This window comes from Astyanax mexicanus, chromosome 8, assembly GCF_023375975.1.
Source record: "Astyanax mexicanus isolate ESR-SI-001 chromosome 8, AstMex3_surface, whole genome shotgun sequence".
In the NCBI taxonomy this organism is placed as follows: domain Eukaryota; kingdom Metazoa; phylum Chordata; class Actinopteri; order Characiformes; family Acestrorhamphidae; genus Astyanax; species Astyanax mexicanus.
Window position 1 is genome coordinate 29,157,847 of NC_064415.1, and position 25,407 is coordinate 29,183,253.

Here is a 25,407-nt window from a genome sequence, read left to right on the forward strand (position 1 = left end):
TTCCTCTCAGACACCTGTCCGCCTGCAACCGCCCCGCCCTCCCCCCACGAACCGACTCTCTCCAGCTCCGAATCAGTGAATCATTTCAATTTCATCATCGATTCTTACTGCGCTCCTGTGTGTTTATATTTATAATAATATATATCAAAAATATGTAATTTATAAATTTTGACAATTTTAGGAGAACTTCGAAAATGTGAAATTTGCATGTAAAGTATCATTACTTCCCTGATTAAAAATTTAACAAGAAAAAAAAAACATTCCCTATGCTGATTAAGAATGTATTGAAGCCCATTCCCGCCACCTAAAATAATAATAAAAAATCCAGCACATTTTTTTCTATTATTAGTAAACTACTATCTCATTATTTTGAGATACTAAGTCGTTATTTTAAAATACTATCTCATTATCTTGAGATACTAAGTCATTCTTTTAAGATACTATCTCATTCTTTTGAGATACTATAAATGACTTTTAAACAATGATTAAGTATCTCAAAATAATGACATAGTATCTTAAAATAATGAGATATTAGTTTACTTTAATAATAATAATAATAATAATAATAATAATAATAATAATAATAATAATAATAATAATAATAATAATAATAAAATGTGTTGGATTTTTTTTTATTTTAGGTGTCTGGAACGGGCTTCCACAAGAATGAGCTAGACTACCAGTAATAGATATGTTTTTTTTCTGGATGAACAGCTGGACTTTTAGGATTTTAATGCTACTCATTTCATCCATTTGGTAAGGGTTTTTTGGGGATTTTTTCCCAGTTTTTTTATTTCTGCCCCTCACCATCTTAATTTCAGAAAAAAATAGGGAAACAAATCTTTACTTGCTTCTTGTGATTTATTTACAAAAGTGATAGGATAAATTTGAGGTTAAAGAAAACAGCTGTGTATATTTTCTTAATTGTTTTTTAATTTGGTTTTTGCCTCTAAAAATAACAGTCTGTTACTTGAATTGTATTAGAAATTTGCATTTAATCAAAACTGTTCTACTAACATGGCAATATACATTGAAAAAAGTAATAAAAAATGCAGAAAGTAAATTAAACAAAGAAAAAAACAAGCACTCCTGTATTGTACATTTACAATTACTATACAAAAAAAGAGCTATATAATTAAACCACTTTCAATACAGGAAAACTTTAGAAAACTGATTAAACATTTTTTTTTAGTTTTGCCTCAAATTTAGTTTTTTTTTTAAATAAACATTGTATTTTTATCTTACTGGGGGCACATGACTGTGAATATGTTATGGTGAAATCCTGATAACTTGTATCTTAACATTTAGTTCTATAAACTTTAAAACCTATTATATGAAATGTAAAAGATTTAATTTGATTCCAATAAACTGTTAAATTGACCTGTAGAAGCAAACATACACTTTTAAAAGGAGCTAGATTTACAGGGCTTGGACAATGAAACTGAAACACCTGGTTTTAGACCACAATAATTTATTTTCCTGACGGACAGTTCTGGTGGAAACAGGAGAGTTCAGGTGCACATTAAATTCTGCCGTAATTTGGGCAGCCGTGGTTTTATGTTTTTCGGAGACAATCCGGGTTAGCACCCGAACATCCCTTTCAGACAGCTTTCTTTTGCATCCACAGTTAATCCTGTTGGATGTGGTTGGTCCTTCTTGGTGGTATGCTGACATTACCCTGAATACCGTGGCTTTTGATACATTAAAAAGACTTGCTGTCTTGGTCACAGATGCGCCAGCAAGACAATTTGTCCTCTTTTGAACTCTGGTATGTCACCCATAATGTTGTGTGCATTGCAATATTTTGAGCAAAACTGTGCTCTTACCCTGCTAATTGAACGTTTACACTCTGCTCTTACTGGTGCAATGTGCAATTAATGAAGATTGGCCAGCAGGCTGCTCCAATTTAGCCCCGAAACCTTCCAAACTAAAATGACAGGTGTTTCAGTTTCATTGTCCAACCCCTGTATCTCAAGCACTAACTCAGCACTCATATCTTCTCTAAATAAGGTCAAATGAAAGAACACACCTTAACACACTGTCCTGGAATAAATGCTCTAAGGATGTTCAGTATGTCACTAAGGGGTTTAATGAGTTAAGTGCTTTAAGGAACTTTCCACATCTTTTAAATGCTCTTTTGGGTTAAATTAGAAGAATGTGTAAGAGCAGATTACTTTTACTACTGGCTTGTAGTTTTGTATCGCAGATGTGATGCATCTGTGTGTATCTGGTTGCAGTGTTCGCCTAGAGGTGAAGAGACTTCACAACCTTTAAACTTGTTCTCCATTAAAAGCAGTTACAGCTTGAGGCAGTACAGCATGAAGCAGATTAACTTTCCAAAAAGCAGAAAGAAAGAGTGGCAGATTTCTGTAATGTGAGTGCTTAAACAAGATTAATATAGTGGTTTGTGCACATTCTTGGACTAATCTGACTTTTGTTTAAATTGCTAAGACCCGTTATGGGACTCAAAATGATGTGATGATGCCATCTGGTGTCACATATAGGAATACACAGAATCCTAATGAAATTCCTGCTCTACAGTAGGTGAAAATATTATACCAAAACAAAAATGCTAACGAATGCTAATGCTAATATTCAGTTCACTCAAACTACTTTGAGAACACCAAATATGGCTTAAAGCAAAAGAGCCCATGGTAATATATGTGTCACAGATCCTTTACAATCCGTGTAAAGCACAGTGTCCATCATTAAAGCTCTCTGTAAATCATTTTAACTCATGAGGTGACAAATACCCTTATCCTGACATCCTGTGAGCATCACAGGACAGTGTGTGAATTTGTGTTTGTTCATTTGACCTTATTTATAAAATGTAGGTGTGCTAAAATCAGTAAAATCTAGCTCATTGTAAAAATATATTTTCTGCCTCCACAGCTCTGTTCCAACCTTTACAACAATTAAAAAAAATGATCCATAACTAGTTTTGACCTGATTTCTTGAGAAATAAATAAAAAAAAAAGTTATGGTATTGTTGATGCCATTGATGTTTCATCAGGACATTAACATTAACATATTTACAGTTATGTGCCCACAATAATAATAAGAAAAAAAACATGAAACATTAATGCTCATTGAAATGATCAGATTCAATTTTGAATTTAGAATCAATATACAAAAATGGACCTGGGCTCTTTTTAACCACTTTTGTTAAAGAACCCACAGTTCTACATGGAACACAGCTTCACCCTATAGTAAGAATCCACACCAAAACAAAGATCCATGCTGTGATCAAATATGAACTGTGTAAAAATCAGTGTATAAAACATTTATAATTTTATTTACCAGAAGTGAAGCTTCTGCTAAATCAGGCTATGTACAGTTTCAAAAGAGGGAGTAAAAAACAAAGTACAACTGAACTAAGTAAATGCATCACTCCTGCAATAAACTTTACCATATTAAAAGTGTACAAGTGTGAGAAAAATCTCCAGATCTTTGTGATTTGTACTAAATATGCACATTGTACTTGTCTAAAAAGTATGACATGTAACTAAGCAAAAGTATTAATTAAATTTGTTTTTATGATGAAAATGTCCAAAACATATAAATTATAAATCATCAATAGGCCAAATCCACTTCTTTTAAAAGTATAAATAATGTAATATCTATACATATATGGATATGTTGTGTTCTACCTCCTATAGTTTGAATCATATTTCCTGACATTAAATCCTGTTTAATTTATTTTTATTCTTATTTGAATTGCAAAAATGTGTAAATATACGTAGTCATTTTTTCCTGCTTTGAGACAGCCACACCTCAGGAAAGGCTTGTTAATTAATTAGTTAGAGGTGCTAAGGCAGGGAAAACACAAAATTATTATATATTATTATTATATATTATATTATAATATTTGTATCATATTATATGATGATGATGATTATTATTATTATTATTATTAATAATAATAATAATAATAATAATGTAAAGCTCTGGAAAAAAATATTAGACCACTTAAAAATAATCAGTTTCTCTGACTTAACTATTTATAGGTATATGTTTGACCATTTTTTATTCAGAGCAAATAAATGCTCTAAATGACAATATTTGTATTTGTACCTTGGAACAAATGTTGTTACTGTTTTATAGAATAAAAGCACGTTGTTCATTTTACTCAAATATATACCTATAAATAGTAAAATCAGAGAAACTGATCATTTTGACTTGGTCTAATAATCTTTTCCACAGCTGTATACATATGCTGCCAATAGAGGGCAGCAATCATGTTATAAGAGAGGTGAACCATATGATTTTTTTACAGGTTACTCAAGAAATGCTTCCCATAAAGACAGTATTCTCAGGAAGGTACCCTGTCATGTCTGAAGAGAAGTTAAGTCATCTAGTCCTCTGTTTTATTGACCGGAAGCAGTTTTGCAAAAACTTTTAAAAAAGTACATTTTCATTTTTCCCCATTAAGAATTAACGGTTACATAAATTGCACACCAATCTACTGTACTTTTGCTTGACCATTTTGCCCTGTTTCAGATTCTCTATTCTATCTTAGCATAAAGTATAAATTCTGTTATTTTGACCCACCAAACTGTGAGCACTCCTTCAGGGCAGGTCGCCAAGCTATGAATCAGAGGCATACTGACCTGTACTCATCAATTTCTAATTTTTCATTCCTCATTCCTCTTATTCACTCCTATGCATTTAAACATTTGCTCAAGCCAGAGAGCTTTTACAACAGATACCAAAAAATATTTACTCCATCAGGACAAGTAACTGAGCTCTATTCTAGAGCCACACTGATATACAAGTTATAAGCTCAAAGGGGTCTTAAAAATCATAAAGCACTATATGTTTCAAATTCAGTGCCAAAACACTATTTCTACAATGAAAAAATCTAAATGCAGAACTGAATTTCTTATACTCACAAACTTATCTTTAAACACCAAGATCATTAAAAATATTGTTTTTTTGTGTGGAAAACATGCTTTTTTGGGAAAAGCAGGTGAAAAAGAGGATTTGTACCAAATGTGATGCTTGTATCACAAAGTGAACGATTCTTTTACTAATCTGCAGTACTACAGTGAGCTGTCTGTACCACGGCAACATCAGGATGCATTTTTGCCTTCTACGACAAAAAAAGTGTGTGCAGCAAGATATTAAGTCAGCATTTTTTTGCATTTCAGACACAGACAATGACAGGCTCAGGTATGTTGTTGTGACTTTACCTAAGCCTAGAGTAGTGGCCACCAACCCTTCTGTCTAGAGATCTACTCTCTTCTAGCCTGCGTTAAACATGCTGCACCCCCGTTACCCCAACACTAACACACATCTGGTCCAGCCACTCCAATAAGTTAATTAGCTGGAGAAGGGTTGTTGGAACTAGAATCTGCTGTGTAGCAGATCACCAGGACCTGTGACCGTGACTACTGGGCGAGGGTGAAAGGAATGTGAATGCAATAGAATGTGTACTTGAGTATTAACTTAACTTGTCATGCAAGAGGTCAGAGATCACCTTTAATGGTAGTGAGAGAGGTTCTGATCTCAGCAGCAGTGATTAAAACAAAAAAAATGTCTTTCCAAAACAGTAAAGAATTAATAATCATAACTTATTATCATTAATGGAAAAAATAAAATCTGGAAAAAAAAGCATTCCAGTATTTCTATAAAAAGAATAAATTAACAAGAGAATGTATTTATGAGGTAATTTCTTTCTGTTCTACATCCTGGCTTGCAAGTTGTTGCTGCTCATTTAATTGGTCCTTTGCATCTTCACTCTTTTCTGTGACTGGCTCGCATGTGTCTGAGTCTCTGTCGGAGTCTTCCTCGTCTTCATCATTGCCCTGCTCCTGTTTGTCCTCCTGGCCCACTGGCACAGCTCCTTTCCGCTGGGGCAAAACAGTGAAGAATGCCTCCTTCCAGTCACGTTTCTCCAGGTACGCCAGCAAAATCTCAAACACTGAGGCACATGTATCATGGCATTGATAACAGTATCAAAGTACTAAATCAGCTAAGGTAATTAACTTCATAAGAAAATTTGTATTTGTTTATTTTAGTATATCTAGAATAATTATGCTACAATATTTATATTAATATTGCATTTTTAGGACAATTTTAAATACAATAAAAATATAAATTGTGATTTTTTTTTACGTGTGTGCATTCTCATTACCGTGGTTTACAGCAAGCACTTTGCGACTGTTCATCTTGACAAAGCTGCTCAATGGGAGCTGAGCATGAGCAATTCCAAGCTCTTTGGCACGTTCAAAAGAAATTCCCTGAAATATATGAAGACGGCATGTTCATAAAAATGTTATTAGCAGTATATCCCATTTTATGTATCAATAAAATATCCCAAAACTAATTTTTGTCGGTTGCATTTGGCAGTTTGCAGAAATTGTTGATTAGGCACACTTAAAAAAAAAAACACCTAAAGTATGCAAATTACGGATGTGCCACGTTTTCTCACAGGTCAGTAACAACCAACCTTATGGTGGTTATGATCCACCAGGCCTCCAATCACATAGGCTTTGTTCTCATCCAGCTCCTCCAGTACGTTGGGTGAATCTGATGTGAGGTACACCAGATCATCTTTGCTTAAGACTTCATGAAAGTGCTCCGGCTTGATATGGACATCCTAGACGAATTAAAATGAACGAGGAGGAGACAAGTTCAATGTGTTAAAGTCATTGACATCCAGAATCCAATACTCACACCTACGCCACCTACCACACTCCCCTTATGGCGCCCTCCATGATACAGTTTCATACCGTGTGAAATCTGCTATCAGATAGTGGCTATGAAAACGAGAAGGGTCACAAATATACTGGACGGAATTCATTTATGGATTAGTATGTTTTTGTGTTGGTTGGACAGGTGCAGTGCAAAGTGGTTTGGTTCCATTAGTGTTAGTAGCAGCATTTTATGTTTAAAAAACAGTTTACACAGTTACAGATTGAAAGGTTGTGTTCCCACCTGTCCTGGACTCAATGGATGTTTAATGGAAAATCAGTCTGCCCACCTGCTCATAATCCATCACACTGTCTTACACAGAGTAACTCTACATGTTAATAAATTTACAAGCTGCCTTAGGAGTAAATCAAACACTCAGCAACATTCTTGCCTCACTTTACCACTGACTGCATTACCACCAAGGAGAGCACTTTCATTCAGGATGAAGAAGTTTTTTTATGTGTACTAATGTGATATGTGTCATTTTTATATTTATATGTGTAACTTCTGACACTACTGCAGAATAAATAGTACTGTAAACCATTCTTAATGACTATATCAAAAGCCTCTTACCTTCCAGTTCACCCAGCCTTTGTTTATTTCATCCATGTTCTGTTTCAACTGTCCACCATGGCTTGTTATGTAAAACTGTCCACAAAATAAATAAGTGTTATTGGTCAAAACTGTTCAGATGTACATTTAATTACCCTACAAATAGTTCAGAGCCACTGAGACGCAGCTGTTACCTGTACTGGGTGAGCAGCTCGTCTGTTCTCTGCATAGCATCTCTGGATCTGCTTGTGGAGTTTTTTTACATCCTGCAATTGAAAGTTATTTAAATCAGTTTATTAAACAAAAAGTCTTAAGCTAGGCTTGTGCTAACTTATAGATCATCAAGTTCGATGATGTAAATATCAGAAAATATGCAGTCTGCAGCTTTAAGATGGACATAAGTAAAACAATGTGTGTTAAAATCTGCCCTCAAGCCACTGGAGTAACAGTATCATAACACTTTCTGAATCTTCAGCATTCTGTAAAAGTGCTTCACAGTCTGTGATGGTGTGCCCATATCATTTTATAGTGAGTGCATGAAGTCGCATTCTGAACAGTTGGATACTAAAGAGTATTCAACATTTTTTTATTTCATGATAATTGTATAATGTATTGCATTAACTACTGTGAGCGTTTTCCAAGTCCTCTGCCTCTCAAAATAAAGAAGACATGGCAACAAGCTTAATGTTTTGTTTGCAGACTGTTGTAGCACTTTCACATTCACACCTCCAAAATATTAAACTCATATAGAAACAGTGCACAGTTTTAATCGGACATCCATTTCACTTGCAGATTTCCTCTCTTTTCGGCTTGACAGTTTTACACATTTTAACACTAAACTGAGTCAGTTTAAAAATGCAATCCTGGGTGAAAATAATAAAATTGCAGTGTGTGATTTCGGACTGTCTCATGAGTAAATATTGATTCTGATGATAAACTGGTAACCCAAGAACACATAGGCACAGAGGAAGACAAGGGGGATACTGGCAGGTTAGACAGACCAATGTCATTTTTTATTTTTATTTATTTTATTTTTTTTTTTTTTAACAAAATTATTAAGGGTTTTTGTTAGATTTTCTCTCTGAAAAGTTTATTTAACAAATATTTAGTTACATTTTACACTCCCTTAAAACTTTCAAATTTGGGTATTTATTTTGGTTTATTTCTATCTCTGGTAGACTGTTGTTGAGACAATCCAAACAAACAGTCCTGCCTGTTCTGCGATAGCTTGGCAGGATTACCTTTCATAGCAGACAAAACATCTGCACAGCAGCTGAGTTATAAATAAAATTAATTTTGTGTTTGTTGTACTTCAAATAAGAGATTTAACAATGGCATTATAGTTACAGTAAATATTACAAAAGTCCCACAGCTAATAAAAATGAACTGAGTTTTATTGAGCAGAAATAAAATAAAACCAATCTTGATAGCTACTTACACAAGATAGCAAAGTAGTTAGTGTAAAACAGACCTTTTTTATTGATTTCATGAGTAAATAATAGCACTATATATACACACTAGCACTTGATATAATGGAAAGCTCAAAATATTAAATTATAAGCTAATTTAGAGTCCATGATTGACCTGTGTTAGCAGATCTTAACCTAAAACTTGTGGGCAGCATCTTTAATATACTGTTAAAAATATAAAGTCCTTCCGGAATTTTTAGGGTTCCTTCTTTTTAGAAACCTTTAGCTTTCTTAAAGTTTTTTTCACAGTATCACAGTATAGTGTACACTAGAGTTTAAATCCTCTACCCGAGCCTTATCTACCTTTAGCAGCATGAGACTGTCAAAGCTGCAGTCTACGACCAGACGGAGAGGACTGGGCTCTGCTTCTCTGCGAAGGCGCTTCCTGAATGCAAACTCTGTTCCATCCTCAGCCTGTGTCTGTCTCTCCAGTTTCCTCTGTTGTTTCCGCTCCTTGCGCTTCTGCCTGGGTAGAGCCACAGAGGAACAGACCACAGTCATATCACAACATAAAAAACATGACAGCTGTAATATGGCAAAAAACAGCAAGCTGGTGTCTAATATTATTAGGTATTATTATCTACAGTAACGAAGAACAATTAATTCACTACTGTATTAATCTACTCATTAAAATTATAAAGAGGTAACAAATCATTCCAAAGCCACATTATCACTACCAGAGCGGCAGATGCACAGCACTGTCACTAAGTTTAATGAAGTTCCTCATTAGAGGTGTGCCAAAAAATCGATTCACATAAGAATCTTGATTCTCATTTACTACGATTCAGAATCGATTTAAAATGTCCCAAAATCGATTCTGAGGGGCGGGTTTTGGACTGATTTTGGGCTGGGTATTTTTGTTGGGCCTGGCAACCCGCTTGTCCCTTCAAACCGAGGTCTTCCAGACCCACACAGAGCGTAGTAGGTGTTTGAGAATCACCGGTAAGATGGCAGAACAAGCACTATATTACCTTAGATTAACGTGTAGTTTTAATGTTTTATGGCAGAATGCTTCATAACAAGCATAAAAAAGATCGCTAGTAGTTAGTTTCAGTAACTGTTAGCTAGCTAACAAGCTAACTTTCCAGTTCCACCTTAAATAACGCTACAGGTGGCAGCGGGCTGCAGCATTTAAGGCGGAACGGAAAAATAACAATAAGCTAATCAGAGCTAATTTCAGCTCCTCATCACAGAGGAATTAAGGAATGGACAATATGAATTAATTTCTCCACCTCCTGCCCCCTTTCTGAAGAAATACAACGACCTTAAATTAACTAGTTAATCAGCAGCTGCTCCTGAACTTTAGCGCTCCACTGCTATCATCACATCAGCCCAGCAGCGTCACCTACACACCACCGCTAGTAGCCTGGTAATAAAGCAGTGTTATTTATTATTTATTTATTGTTCATTAACGTCATTGTGATATCCCAGTGATTCCTCTGTCACTGAGGACCCACATTCCTGCACATTTTATTGTTTTTGTAACACATTACTTGCTCCAGGACCAGTGTATATTATGGAGGGTTTTTTTTCAATAAGATTCATAAGCCAGAAGCAGAAATTTTTATAATTCAAATCGTTTTGAATCAAAAATCGATTTTGAATCGAATCGTGGCCCCCAAAATCGGAATCGAATCGAATCGTGAGATAGTAATCGATTCCCACCCCTATTCCTCATCATTGAGCGAATCAAGTGACCAAACTGTTTATTCACTCTGCAAACTCTGACTGCTTTCAGTAATAACTCCATACCACAATACTTGTACTTTTACTTTCAGTATTTGAGTAGTACATTTTAGAATATACTACTTGCAATATTAGGAAAAAAAAGTATACTTTAGAAGTGTGGTGCTTAAAGAACACTTTAGAACACCACTTAAGTCATTTATTTGATAGAGCACTTGTAGTTTAACTCAAGCCTGGATCTCTTGTCTGGTTATTATAAGGCTATTTAGCAATACAGCCTCAACCAGAACAAATGTGTTTTAAGAAATACATCTTTTAATAAATACAAACTGTATCTTAAGGATTGCTTTTGCTGGAAGCAGATTTGAGATAGTCAACCTGGACTTTAATAGGTAGGGTGGTCAAAAAGCTGGTCAAAAAGCTGGTCATACAGGCGGTTAACAAGCTGCTGACCATCAGGCCGTTTTTTTCCGTAGCGATTATCATTTAGGTTTAGGTATGCTTACTTTCGTAGGTCTCTCTGCTCTTCCCACTGTTGCTGCTTGAGAAGTTTCTTTCTCTGCCTCTTTGACAGTGTCTCATTCTCTCCACTCTGGACCTCCTGCTTGGTTCCATTAGTTTGGGGATCTGTGCTGTTCTCTTGTGCTTCAGCCACAGTGACTCCATCAGAGGCCATGCTACTGGCCGTTCCTAAACATGGAAAGCTCCAATGTCAGTAAAACTTGTGCTATACACAATCATAAACATGCCAACTAAATACACTTAATAAAGACAGTTTTACACTCTTAATGTAAACACGATCATAAATTGTAGAATAACAACCAAAAAGGCAGACAAAAGAAGACTCTTATAAAGACTAAATAAACTAAATATATTCAGACTAAATAAACTAATGCTTTTGCTGATAAGAAATTATGTTCTGCAGGGCTAAAGTTTATACTGCTGTACATTGTGTTACATTGTTTTAATCATACCCCCAGCACCCCAGAGTCCCAGCAAGTCAAAGTGAAAAATGGATTTAAAAAAATCTTAGAAAAGAAGATCATTAAACAGGATTTTTAAGGTCTAAAATACAGCAGTCTCCACCTCACAAATCATACGATTCACTTTCTCTCCACACTGCCATGTGCGCACGCACACACAAACACAATATCAAACAGCAATATTGTTGCTGTTATTGTCTGAAACATTTTTATTTGGTAAGCTAATGTGATAGGATAATAATCAGCATTATCCACTGTTTAAACTGGCGTGAAAGAGGCTAGCTGTCGGTCTGTGTTTTTATATTAAAGGCGAGGTGCAAGACTAATACTGTCTGTACGATTATCAGTTAATTGGCATTGTGTGTGTAGGCTGTGTGTGTTTGTGTGTAATAAGCCATACTGGGTGGTTGTTTTGGGTTAGGTAGGAGAATAAGGTGAAAATACATGATGGGACTTTATTGTATAGAGTAGGGTGAGTAGATGCCCTGAAAAAGATATACTGAGTTTTGAGTATCAATCCACTTTAAGCTATTTAAATTAGACCAGATAATGGAGAATGCAGCTGTGGGAGCGAAACTTGATATACAACTATATGTAAAGATGTGTCTCCAACAGTTTTATCTTCTTATCTGCTGAAAAGATGTTTACAATGAAAGTAAAGTGTGTCTTATCTAAATGTAAATTATTATTTTTCTTCTGATATGCATCACTCACGCCTCCTAGGAACTCTCCTCTAATTTATTTACATCTTGTGTTGTTTTATTAAGGGAGGGCGGTTCGTTGGGTGCACAGCACCCCTAAACCCCTAATCATAGAATAATTTGCCCCTGACAAATTGTCTACTTAGTGTGAGCTTCACAATACAAAAGAAAATCATTCTCCCTCATGTGCTGGGCTCAGCTTTCTAAACATATTTAGCTAGGCATATTCCTGTATTTCAGGTCAGTTCTTAGTTAACATTAGCCTGTCATGCCCCACTGTTAACACTTATTACAGGTACGATAGCTAAAAGGTAGAGGTTCTACACTACTACAGCTGCTAAAACAAAGGCGCGCGTTACAAAATCATCAGAAGCAAACCCACAACTAATTATATCACGAGCACATATTACAACTTTATATAAAACTCCAGCAAACTCACCTTATTTTCCTCCACACTAGCGCTCAGCGTGGCTGCGCTGTTGCGTCACTAAGCTGCGCCCGTAGTAAAGCAGCAACACGCCGCCATTTTTGGGAGGTCAAAAGAAAGATGGAGGACCACTGCTTTTTAACATGCCAGGGTTTTTGTCAATTGTCTGCCTGATATTACACCCCTAAATCTTGAGGATATCTATTCAAGCATTACATAAAAAAGTTTTCATGTTTGATAAGGAACATTACTCAAAATCATAACTGTAATTGTAATAGAAAATGTAAAAAAAATACTGCAAATCTCAAAATATAATGAATACAATTATTAAATTGGCTCTTACCTGAACTTCATCTTAAAACCAATATTTACCTGAATACAAATCCAAAAGTTCATGTCCTCCAAACCTTTATTTTCGTTATGTTTGTCTAGTGTTTACGTCTATTTTCAAACATGCAGAATTTGGGGTACTTCCTGTTACTGATCTGGAATGATTAAGTGGAGCAAAGAGTGAACAGGCAGTTTCTCCAAGGAAATTTCAAAGCCCTCTAATTTCTAATTTTCAGAATGTAAATAAGTTATATATATAAAAAAATATATATACATATATATTATCCAAAAAGGACCCCAAAATGTGGGTAATTTAAAAATGAATTTCACTTATATGTCTACTCAAATCAGTATATATACATAAAAAAGACATTAATTAAAGAAATTAACATATTAAAACACCTTATGTTAGAAGTATAAAAAGTATATTGTAAAACATTGTTAAGTGGATGTTCTCTGTAGAAATTCTCTGGTCTAACCAGCTGAAGTTAATAGCCTCCTCCAGTCTGTCTTTTTAGCTCCCCAGTCTTTCAATGCTCCTTTCTTGGTGAAGCAGACGATATTTAGCACTTTGTAAAGAGAATTTGCAGAAGATTTTAAGTTTATAGTCAGTGTATATACAGGTAGAGACCTATCAGTAAAAATATAACTAAATAAATAAATAATAACGCTTGAGTCATTTGATTTCCTTTTTAGTTTAAGCACTATCTGAGGGCTCTTGTGCACAGCGCGTGTTTTACGCACAGAAAGTGTTTATACGCATGACGCACGCTTTTACACACGGAATGCGTTTTTACGCACGGAGCGCACTTTTACGCACGGAATGCGCTTTTACGCACGGAATGCGCTTTTACGCACAGAATGCGCTTTTACGCACGACATGCGCTTTTTCACACGGAATGCGCTTTTACGCATAGATATGCACTATTATATATTTTAATATTATTATTTGCACTGCCATCTACAGGCGGCCGTATGTAACTGCAGCAAGGTGGAAGGGGAATTGGAGTAAGAATAAGGTTATAAAAGAACATCTCACACCATCGTCTAATACTAGTCAGAAGAGTTTTCATTAACCTGTTTGGTAACACCGAACGGATATAAGTGGGGAAAAAAAATACAATACACACCAGCAGCGGTGTGATGTCACTTCCAGGTATTTTGGAGGGACACCTTTACATAAAAGCCTCCCAAACAGAAGTGTTTTCTTCTTTACCTGGCTAGTTCATGCTAGATATGCAGTTAACTGTATTGTATTGTAACTGTAGTGTGATAGCTATGCAAGCTTGATTCAACACTTCTGAAACGTTTTTGGTTACAATTAAGGTTACAGAAACCTAAACATGCCTGTTCAATTGAAGTTAAAGTTGCATTTTTTTCTTTTTCTGCAGGATTTACTCTCTGCCTTTTGGATGGTTAAAGCTGTGTATTAAAAAACTGAATCTGTGTATATATGGTCAACCAGTTAATGTTAAAGCAAAAATGTTCTTTGGCTTTTCCTGATTATAAAGCAAATTAAATGTTTGTACAGCTGTACTTCTGGGAGAGCACAAAATTGTGGCATGCCTGGCAGAATTTATTTTATGTTCATTTATTCATATAAATATGTTTTTTTCTAATATTTATTTTCGGAAATAAATATTAAGTTTGCATTGATGTATTAGGTTATTGCATCTATTAACCCTGGACATGTAATGTGTACAAAAAAAACGTGGTTTTCACATTTAGAACCCAGTATTCCATACTTCCCAAGTCTGAACCCCACTGTTGCAGCCAGAGGTGAAAGGAGAAAAACAATGCGAGCTGAGATAAGGCCACTAATAAAGCTGAATACAGACTTCATGATTTCTTATTTCAGAGGCACTGCAGAGCTGAGGTGGAAGACTCTTACATTTTATTTTAAAAAGTAGAATAAAAAAAATCTCTACAATGCTCATGTAACAAGAATACATAACATTTTCTCAGCTTTTTTATTTAGATTTATAGATAATTTGTAGTTGTGGTCAAATAAGTCACTCTTGGACCAGTTTAAATAATCAATACATTCTTATAAATATAAGAAATGTTTTCAATATATATATATATTGTATATATATATGTATATGTATATACATATATATTAAATACATATATATTATAAATACATATATATTAAAGTTAAAGTTGCCCGGGTAATATATATATATATATATATATATATATATATATATATATATATATATATATATATATATGTATATGTATATATATATATATATATATATATACATATATATATATATATATATATATACATATATATATATATATATATATATATATATATATATATATATATATATATATATATATATATATATTACCCGGGCAACTTTAACCCCTTAAAATGCCTTGTATATATTTATATATATATATATATTTTTATATACATATCAAATTTTAACATAATATGTATTAATGTATACACTTTGTATATTTTATACAATTTGCATATCATATGTCTGTCTTTGTTAAAGAGCATAATACAAAGTATTTTAGCATAAAAGCCGGTATTTGTAATGTGTGGCAGCGTCCTGTATCATTACTACATCTCTGCTGTTTGTAACAATCCAAACCGTGTGCAAATCGGGTAAAAATGGTCTAAATTTAGGCTGTCTATGCTTTAACGCACCTTATGCGCTTTTACGCACGGCGCGCACTTTTACGCACGGCACGCGCTTTTACTCACGGAATGAGCTTTTACGCACGGCGCGCACTTCTACTGCACGGAATAAGTGGGCGTTTTACGGGTCTGTTGTGTTTTTAATGTACAACTTGATATATAAATGCTCTTTTCATCTGTTTGTGATTTCTTGTGTTTATAAACACACTGACATATGCTTCCCCAGCAGCAAGCAGAACTGCTAATGTTTTGCATCAGTTTAACGGTGACGATTTCAACTACTAGACAAAATGCAGCTGCTCTCTTGGCAAAGGAAAGTAGAGAGAAACAGAGGGGAATATGAAAGTGAAATTATATAGATGATAGAGAAATGAAAGAGATTTGATTCAGTAAACAGGGAATTAAACAAAAGTGCCATTCCTCTGCATGATGCTGTAGCTAAACCTCTTTAGATTCCCTATAGAAGCTTTAATTAGAAAATAAACCCTCTTAAAAATCAGGGGTCAGGGGCTATTTAACCCAATATTCAGATATCTCACTGCAGACTTGTTTTATAGTTAATTATACCACAGTTAGTTCCGACCCTGCAATGTGTTTATAACCAAACATCGTATTTTCTCGTTCTCTTTGAATAGTTTTATTTTTTTTATTTTATTGTTTTTTTATTTTGGAGTGTTTCTGTTGCTCCATTTATTACAAAATTCCAATTTATTCGGTTTATGGAGAGAGACCCATTTCCTATCCCCCGTCATACCAGAGAACCACTGCAAACCACTAGAGGGAGCCCACGAGTGTCTAAAATGAATGGGGGTGGACAGAGCTTATCGGATATACCCAAATTAAAAACAGTAAAACAAAAAGAAAACACTTGACCAGGATAATTCTTTAATTTTAGAAAGGATATGATTGTAAAGTACAAAAACAAACAAAAAACGAAACAATGAAAATCTACTTATTTTTGTATTTTTTTTCTATAGCAAATGGGTTTTAAACAGTAAATATATATGGCACTACTGCTATTGTGAGCTGACTGGTTGGTGGTCTATAACTGAAGTTAAAAACTACAAAAAATTATGTCCTCAGTGCTCAAACATTTGATTTTTGTTTTTGTTGAAGAAAGAATATATTTTTTCTGAATAAAATATAAAAATATTGATAAACTTTCATTTACTCACTGGTTTTATATGAAGCCATTCATTTTGGACTCACTCTGGAGCGCCATCTTGTGGCTCGACAAACCCAGTACACATTGTTAAGTGGGGGTTCTCCTCTGGAGAAACTCTCTGGTCTAACCACCCAAAGTTTATAGACTCATTTACCCCGTCTATTTAGCCTCCCCAGTCTTTCAATTTAGTTTATAGTCATTGTACAGGTAAATTCCAATCAGTAAAAATATAAATAAATAATCAACACCTTGAGTAACGTATTTGTTTTTTCTATTTCAGTTTGAGCACTTTGTGAGGGCGCTTGTGCACAGCGCGTGCTTTTATGCACATTACACATGACGCACGCTTTTACGCACGGTATGCATTTTTACACACGGATTGCGCTTTTACGCACGGCGCGCATTTTTACGCACGGAATGCACTTTTACGCACGGCACGCGTTTTTACGCACGGAATGTGTTTTTACGCATATACATCTTATACGTAGACGCCGCATACCCTGCCTCCTGGCGTGCCTGCGTGGCCGCTATATTGGAGCAACCCTGCGCCCCGAGTGCATTGATTTACACTGAGGAAGGTGTAAAATAAACCTACAATAATCACAACTCTACCAATTTTTACCCGATTTTCACACGGTTTGGTTTGTTACAAACATTTTTAAACAATTATTATATTATATACACATACATGTATGGGCCATTCCACCTAATGAGTGCCAGCTGCTAAGTTTTTTTTATCTCTATATTTATTTTTTTATCTATTTTTTTAACTCGGAACCTATTTTATTATGAAAAAATATATATTTTTAAAGCATGACTGGGATTTGGACTCACACAACAATGAAAAAAATACATCTCTGAAGGATTTTAATAATTATTTTTTATGGTAAAGTATATTTTTAAAAGAGTGGCGACAGGTAACAAATGCTATTTTTTAAACACCTAGCACACTTCTATGCACGGAATATGTGGGCGTTTTTACGGGTCTGTTGTGTTTTTACATTGAAATATAAATTATATTTTCATCTCTTTGTGCTTTGTTGTGTTTATAAATGCACTGATACATGCTTCCCCAGCAGCAAGCAGTTTAAGTATGATGAATTCATAATCCAAAAGGACATTTGCAGATCCCCAAAAGGACACTTGGAGATGCTGAAACAACATTTGGAGATGTCCAAAAGCACACTTGGAGATGCCCAAAAGGACACTTGGAGATGCCCAAAATGACATTTGGAGATGCCCAAAATGACATTTGGAGATGCCCAAATTGACACTTGGAGATGCCCAAAAAACACTTGGAGATGCCCAAAAGGACACTTGGAGATGCCCAAAAGAACACTTGGAGATGCCCAAAAGGACACTTAGAGATGTCCAAAAAGCAAACTTGGAGATGCCCAAAAGGACACTTGGAGATGCCCAAAATGACATTTGGAGATGCCCAAAATGACATTTGGAGATGCCCAAATTGACACTTGGAGATGCCCAAAAAACACTTGGAGATGCCCAAAAGGACACTTGGAGATGCCCAATGGACACTTGGAGATGCTAAAGGGACACTTGGAGATGCCCAAAATGACACTTTGAGATGCCCAAAGGACACTTGGAGATGCCCAAAAGGACACTTGGAGATGCCCAAAAGGACACTTGGAGATACCCTAAAGGACACTTGGAGATGTCCAAAAAGCAAACTTGAAGGTGCCCAAAATGACACTTAGAGATGTCCAAAAAGCACACTTGGAGATGCCCAAAAGGACACTTGGAGATGCTAAAGGGACACTTGGAGATGCCCAAAATGACACTTTGAGATGCCCAAAGGACACTTGGAGATGCCCAAAAGGACACTTGGAGATGCCCAAAAGGACACTTGGAGATAACCAAAATGACACTTAGAGATGTCCAAAAAGCACACTTGGAGATGCCCAAAAGGACACTTGGAGATGCCCAAAGGGACACTTGGAGATGCCCAAAGGGACACTTGGAGACACCCAAAAGGACACTTGGGTGTCTCCAAGTCTCCACATCACCAAGTGTCAATATAGACACTTGGTGATGCCCAAAGGGACACTTGGAGATGCCCAAAGGGACACTTGGAGACACCCAAAAGGACACTTGGAGATGCCAAAAAGGTCATTTGGAGATGCCCAAATTGACATTTGGAGATGCCCAAATTGACATTTGGAGATGCCCAAAAGGACTCTTGGAGATGCCCAAAGGGACACTTGGAGATGCCCAAAGGGACACTTGGAGGTGCCCAAAAAAGGACACTTGGAGGTGCCCAAAGGTTCACTTGGTGATGCCCAAAGGTATACTTTGAGATATCCAAAAGGACACTTGGAGATGCCAAAAGGACACTTTGAGATGCCCAAAGGACACTTGGAGATGCCCAAAATGACACTTGAAGATGCCCAAAAGGACACTTGGAGATGCCTAAAAGGTCATTTGGAGATGCCCAAATTGACACTTGGAGATGCCCGAATTGACACTTGGAGATGCCCAAAAGGTCATTTGGAGATGCCCAAAATGACATTTGGAGATGCCCAAATTGACACTTGGAGATGCCTGAATTGACACTTGGAGATGCCCAAAAGGACACTTGGAGATGCCCAAAAGGACACTTGGAGATACCCAAAAGGACACTTGGAGATGACCAAAAGGACACTTGGAAATGCCCAAATTGACATTTGGAGATGTCCAAATTGACATTTGGAGATGCCCAAATTGACACTTGGAGATGCCTAAAAGGACACTTGGAGATGCCCAAAAGGACACTTGGAGGTGCCCAAAGGTTCACTTGGTGATGCCCAAAGGTTTACTTTGAGATATCCAAAAGGACACTTGGAGATATCCAAATGGACACTTGGAGATATCCAAAAGGACACTTTGAGATGCCCAAAATGACATTTGGAGATGCCCAAATTGACATTTGGAGATGCCCAAACTGACATTTTGAAATGCCCAAAAGGATACTTGGAGATGCCCAAAAGGACACTTGGAGATGCCCAAAAGGACACTTGGAGATGCCCAAAGGGACACTTGGAGATACCCAAAGGGACACTTGGAGCAGCCAAAAAGGACACTTGGAGATGCCCAACAGGACAATTGGAGATGCCCAAAAGGGACACTTGGAGATGGCAGAAAGGACGCTTGGAGATGCCCAACGGTACACAAGGAGATACCCAAAATGACACTTGGAAATGCCAAAAAGGACGCTCGGAGATGCCCAACAGTACACAAGGAGATACCCAAAAGGACACTTGGAGATGCCCAAAAGCACATTTGGAGATGCCCAAATTGACACTTGGAGATGCCCAAAAGAACACTTGGAGATGCCCAAAAGGACACTTAGAGATGTCCAAAAAGCAAACTTAGATATGCCCAAAAGTACACTTGGAGATGCCCAAAATGACATTTGGAGATGCCCAAATTGACACTTGGAGATGCCCAATGGACACTTGGAGATGCTAAAGGGACACTTGGAGATGCACAAATTGACATTTGGAGATGTCCAAATTGACATTTGGAGATGCCCAAATTGACACTTGGAGATGCCTAAAAGGACACTTGGAGATGCCCAAAAGGACACTTGGAGGTGCCCAAAGGTTCACTTGGTGATGCCCAAAGGTTTACTTTGAGATATCCAAAAGGACACTTGGAGATATCCAAATGGACACTTGGAGATATCCAAAAGGACACTTTGAGATGCCCAAAATGACATTTGGAGATGCCCAAATTGACATTTGGAGATGCCCAAATTGACATTTTGAAATGCCCAAAAGGATACTTGGAGATGCCCAAAAGGACACTTGGAGATGCCCAAAAGGACACTTGGAGATGCCCAAAGGGACACTTGGAGATACCCAAAGGGACACTTGGAGCAGCCAAAAAGGACACTTGGAGATGCCCAACAGGACAATTGGAGATGCCCAAAAGGGACACTTGGAGATGGCAGAAAGGACGCTTGGAGATGCCCAACGGTACACAAGGAGATACCCAAAATGACACTTGGAAATGCCAAAAAGGACGCTCGGAGATGCCCAACAGTACACAAGGAGATACCCAAAAGGACACTTGGAGATGCCCAAAAGCACATTTGGAGATGCCCAAATTGACACTTGGAGATGCCCAAAAGAACACTTGGAGATGCCCAAAAGGACACTTAGAGATGTCCAAAAAGCAAACTTGGAGATGCCCAAAAGGACACTTGGAGACACCCAAAATGACATTTGGAGATGCCCAAATTGACACTTGGAGATGCCCAAAAGAACACTTGGAGATGCCCAAAAGGACACTTGGAGATGCCCAATGGACACTTGGAGATGCTAAAGGGACACTTGGAGATGCCCAAAATGACACTTTGAGATGCCCAAAGGACACTTGGAGATGCCCAAAAGGACACTTGGAGATACCCAAAAGGACACTTGGAGATGTCCAAAAAGCAAACTTGAAGGTGCCCAAAATGACACTTAGAGATGTCCAAAAAGCACACTTGGAGATGCCCAAAAGGACACTTGGAGATGCTAAAGGGACACTTGGAGATGCCCAAAATGACACTTTGAGATGCCCAAAGGACACTTGGAGATGCCCAAAAGGACACTTGGAGATACCCAAAATGACACTTAGAGATGTCCAAAAAGCACACTTGGAGATGCCCAAAAGGACACTTGGAGATGCCCAAAGGGACACTTGGAGATGCCCAAAGGGACACTTGGAGACACCCAAAAGGACACTTGGGTGTCTCCAAGTCTCCACATCACCAAGTGTCAATATAGACACTTGGTGATGCCCAAAGGGACACTTGGAGATGCCCAAAGGGACACTTGGAGACACCCAAAAGGACACTTGGAGATGCCAAAAAGGTCATTTGGAGATGCCCAAAATGACATTTGGAGATCCCCAAATTGACATTTGGAGATGCCCAAATTGACATTTGGAGATGCCCAAAAGGACACTTGGAGATGCCCAAAAGGACACTTGGAGATACCCAAAAGGACACTTGGAAATGCCCAAATTGACATTTGGAGATGTCCAAATTGACATTTGGAGATGCCCAAATTGACACTTGGAGATGCCTAAAAGGACACTTGGAGATGCCCAAAAGGACACTTGGAGATGCCCAAAAGGACACTTGGAGATGCCCAAAATGACACTTGGAGGTGCCCAAAGGTTCACTTGGTGATGCCCAAAGGTTTACTTTGAGATATCCAAAAGGACACTTGGAGATATCCAAATGGACACTTGGAGATATCCAAAAGGACACTTTGAGATGCCCAAAATGACATTTGGAGATGCCCAAATTGACATTTGGAGATGCCCAAATTGACATTTGGAGATGCCCAAAAGGACACTTGGAGATGCCCAAAAGGACACTTGGAGATACCCAAAAGGACACTTGGAAATGCCCAAATTGACATTTGGAGATGTCCAAATTGACATTTGGAGATGCCCAAATTGACACTTGGAGATGCCTAAAAGGACACTTGGAGATGCCCAAAAGGACACTTGGAGATGCCCAAAATGACACTTGGAGGTGCCCAAAGGTTCACTTGGTGATGCCCAAAGGTTTACTTTGAGATATCCAAAAGGACACTTGGAGATATCCAAATGGACACTTGGAGATATCCAAAAGGACACTTTGAGATGCCCAAAATGACATTTGGAGATGCCCAAATTGACATTTGGAGATGCCCAAATTGACACTTTGAAATGCCCAAAAGGATACTTGGAGATGCCCAAAAGGACACTTGGAGATGCCCAAAGGGACACTTGGAGATGCCCAAAGGGACACTTGGAGATGCCCAAAGGGACACTTGGAGATACCCAAAGGGACACTTGGAGCAGCCAAAAAGGACACTTGGAGATGCCCAACAGGACAATTGGAGATGCCCAAAAGGGACACTTGGAGATGGCAGAAAGGACGCTTGGAGATGCCCAACGGTACACAAGCAGATACCCAAAATGACACTTGGAAATGCCAAAAAGGACGCTCGGAGATGCCCAACAGTACACAAGGAGATACCCAAAAGGACACTTGGAGATGCCCAAAAGGTCATTTGGAGATGCCCAAAATGACATTTGGAGATGCCCAAATTGACACTTGGAGATGCCTGAATTGACACTTGGAGATGCCCAAAAGGACACTTGGAGATGCCCAAAAGGACACTTGGAGATACCCAAAAGGACACTTGGAAATGCCCAAATTGACATTTGGAGATGTCCAAATTGACATTTGGAGATGCCCAAATTGACACTTGGAGATGCCTAAAAGGACACTTGGAGATGCCCAAAAGGACACTTGGAGATGCCCAAAATGACACTTGGAGGTGCCCAAAGGTTCACTTGGTGATGCCCAAAGGTTTACTTTGAGATATCCAAAAGGACACTTGGAGATATCCAAATGGACACTTGGAGATGCCCAAAATGACATTTGGAGATGCCCAAATTGACATTTGGAGATGCCCAAATTGACACTTTGAAATGCCCAAAAGGATACTTGGAGATGCCCAAAAGGACACTTGGAGATGCCCAAAAGGACACTTGGTGATGCCCAAAGGAACACTTGGAGATGCCCAAAGGGACACTTGGAGATGCCCAAAGGGACACTTGGAGATACCCAAATGGACACTTGGAGCAGCCAAAAAGGACACTTGGAGATGCCCAACAGGACAATTGGAGATGCCCAAAAGGGACACTTGGAGATGGCAGAAAGGACGCTTGGAGATGCCCAACGGTACACAAGGAGATACCCAAAATGACACTTGGAAATGCCAAAAAGGACGCTCGGAGATGCCCAACAGTACACAAGGAGATACCCAAAAGGACACTTGGAGATGCCCAAAAGCACATTTGGAGATGCCGAAAGGACATTTGCCGATGCCCAAAAAGACACTTGGAGATGCCCAAAGGGACAATTGGAGATGCCCAAAGGTTCCTTTGTAGATGCCTAAAAGGGACACTTGGGGATGCCCTTGTTGATTTGTATGATTTACACTATACTATAAGTTTATTTTTTGAGGAACATACTCTTTTTTTCCAAGAAATATATATTGAATAAATTCTTATTTTTTTATTTCACACTCAGCAGCATTGCTTCAGCAGTTGCTGCACATTTTCTGGGCACATTTTTATAGCTTTTAAAAACAGTATCTTGTTTTTTCACATATAAATAACAGTCAGGGCCCCTGTAGTTCAGAGATTGTTCAGTGACACATTTGTCAATTGCTGAATAAATCACTTGCCCTGGCACAGGGTGAGGAAGGGAGGCAGTCTTTAGACTTTTGAGAATCTGCTGAAGACATATTAAGGGTCCTAAATGTTGTCTCACCCTTTTCTGTGACCCCATTTATGTGAACACTTGCACTTTTCTTTTCCTTTCCCCCCTCTCTTCCTACTCTCCCACCCTACGTTACATGATCCAGTTCAACTATGGAACTCTGGGCCCGAGGCCAAGGGAGGCCTTAACATATGGGTTCAGACAGCTTAACCTAGTTTATGATCAGCTGTCCCTATAGATCTTAAAGCATTTATTTGTTGTATATAAATTCTTCTTTTGTGTAATAGAAAAGGATTTTGAATTTATATTATCTTTTTAGTAATGTTGTATGATATTGATAGATTAGCTGCATATCGGTCTTATAAAACATTAAAACAGTGACAATGACTGCCTGTACCCTGGACTGGCCTTTGTTTAAAATGGAGATGTGCACTCTGTAAAAAAAAAAAAAAAAAAAGTTCTTTAAGGGTTCTTTTAGTGAAGGGAATATATAAACCTAGTAGCTATGTTCTTAAAATGTTTCTATGACTGGTTAAAATGGCCCTCTGGATTGGCACCCTATACAAACCTTTAAATTTGGTACTTAAAAAAATTTATTGACCTAAAATACATACTTTTTATATAGAGTCCTATTGATAGTTAAGAAGGTTTTACCTCTCTCCTGTAAAGTTGCTGTTTTGGACATTTTCACCGGTAATCATTGTTATGGAACATACATTTAATTGAATGTGCAGATGTTAGCTATTTGATTATTTGGAGATATTTATTTAGCTGGTTTCACACTGGCATACATGTGTTAAAGTATATTTATTAATTAATTTATTCTGGTCTCTCTACCTGTTATAGATACTCTGGATCACTGCCTGCACTTGAAAGGCACAGGCAGGTGGCCAGATGAACAGCATTCTTTGCCTTTATGAAATAAGGAGCAGTGCTGGTAACAGAACTGAGCTGTGCACTTTAGAATAGGACTTTCTACCATTCACATATTTAACTCTTTTTGTTTGAGTTGTTTTTGATATTTGGCTGTATGCAATATAATTGATTAGGGTGAATAGCTGACTTAGTCCCCTGGTATTTGATTTATTATGTAATGATGAGAAGGACTTATAATAATGATATATTTCCTTTGGGAAATCTAGTTTGACAAGTATCAGTATGGGCTTCTACATTCTCAGCACAGACAAGAATAGAGTAACACACACTTTAATGTGCTCATTAGTTTTCAAATTAGCACTTCACAATATATTTATAGTGACGCTGTTATGTCTGCAAGCATGTTTACTCTGAACACATTAGAAACACTGTGAACACTGTAAACTTAAATACTAGTGAGTTCAAAAAAAAATTATACAGTTACCTAAATACACTTTGTTTATTTCGAGTAACTGGTTCGAGTAAATGTTCCTGCAACACACAATGTTAATTTATATAACTGACATATATCATTCCTATATGCAGGTTTG

At 37.2% G+C, this 25,407-nt stretch overlaps 1 protein-coding gene across 1 annotated transcript; it reads right to left on the reverse strand.

The window, feature by feature from the left end:
- Window positions 1–4,350: 4,350 nt before the first annotated feature.
- On the reverse strand, window positions 4,351–12,635 carry trmt10a (tRNA methyltransferase 10A). Its single transcript, XM_007255060.4, has 8 exons — window positions 12,527–12,635; window positions 10,910–11,093; window positions 9,021–9,183; window positions 7,443–7,514; window positions 7,270–7,344; window positions 6,452–6,601; window positions 6,137–6,242; window positions 4,351–5,923 (listed from the first exon to the last, which is right to left on the reverse strand). The coding sequence occupies exons 2-8, from the start codon at window positions 11,077–11,079 to the stop codon at window positions 5,661–5,663; spliced, it is 999 nt and encodes a 332-aa protein (XP_007255122.2). The 5' UTR covers window positions 11,080–11,093; window positions 12,527–12,635; the 3' UTR covers window positions 4,351–5,660.
- Window positions 12,636–25,407: the final 12,772 nt, after the last annotated feature.

Excerpts from the sequence above, each read along its gene's own strand:
- trmt10a (XM_007255060.4), bottom strand. The coding sequence starts at position 11,079 with ATGGCCTCTGATGGAGTCACTGTGGCTGAAGCACAAGAGAACAGCACA. Across the intron at positions 6,602-7,269 it reads AAGGCTGGGTGAACTGGAAG|GATGTCCATATCAAGCCGGA; the intron begins GTAAGAGGCTTT and ends TAATTCGTCTAG. Across the intron at positions 6,243-6,451 it reads TGGATCATAACCACCATAAG|GGAATTTCTTTTGAACGTGC; the intron begins GTTGGTTGTTAC and ends CATATATTTCAG.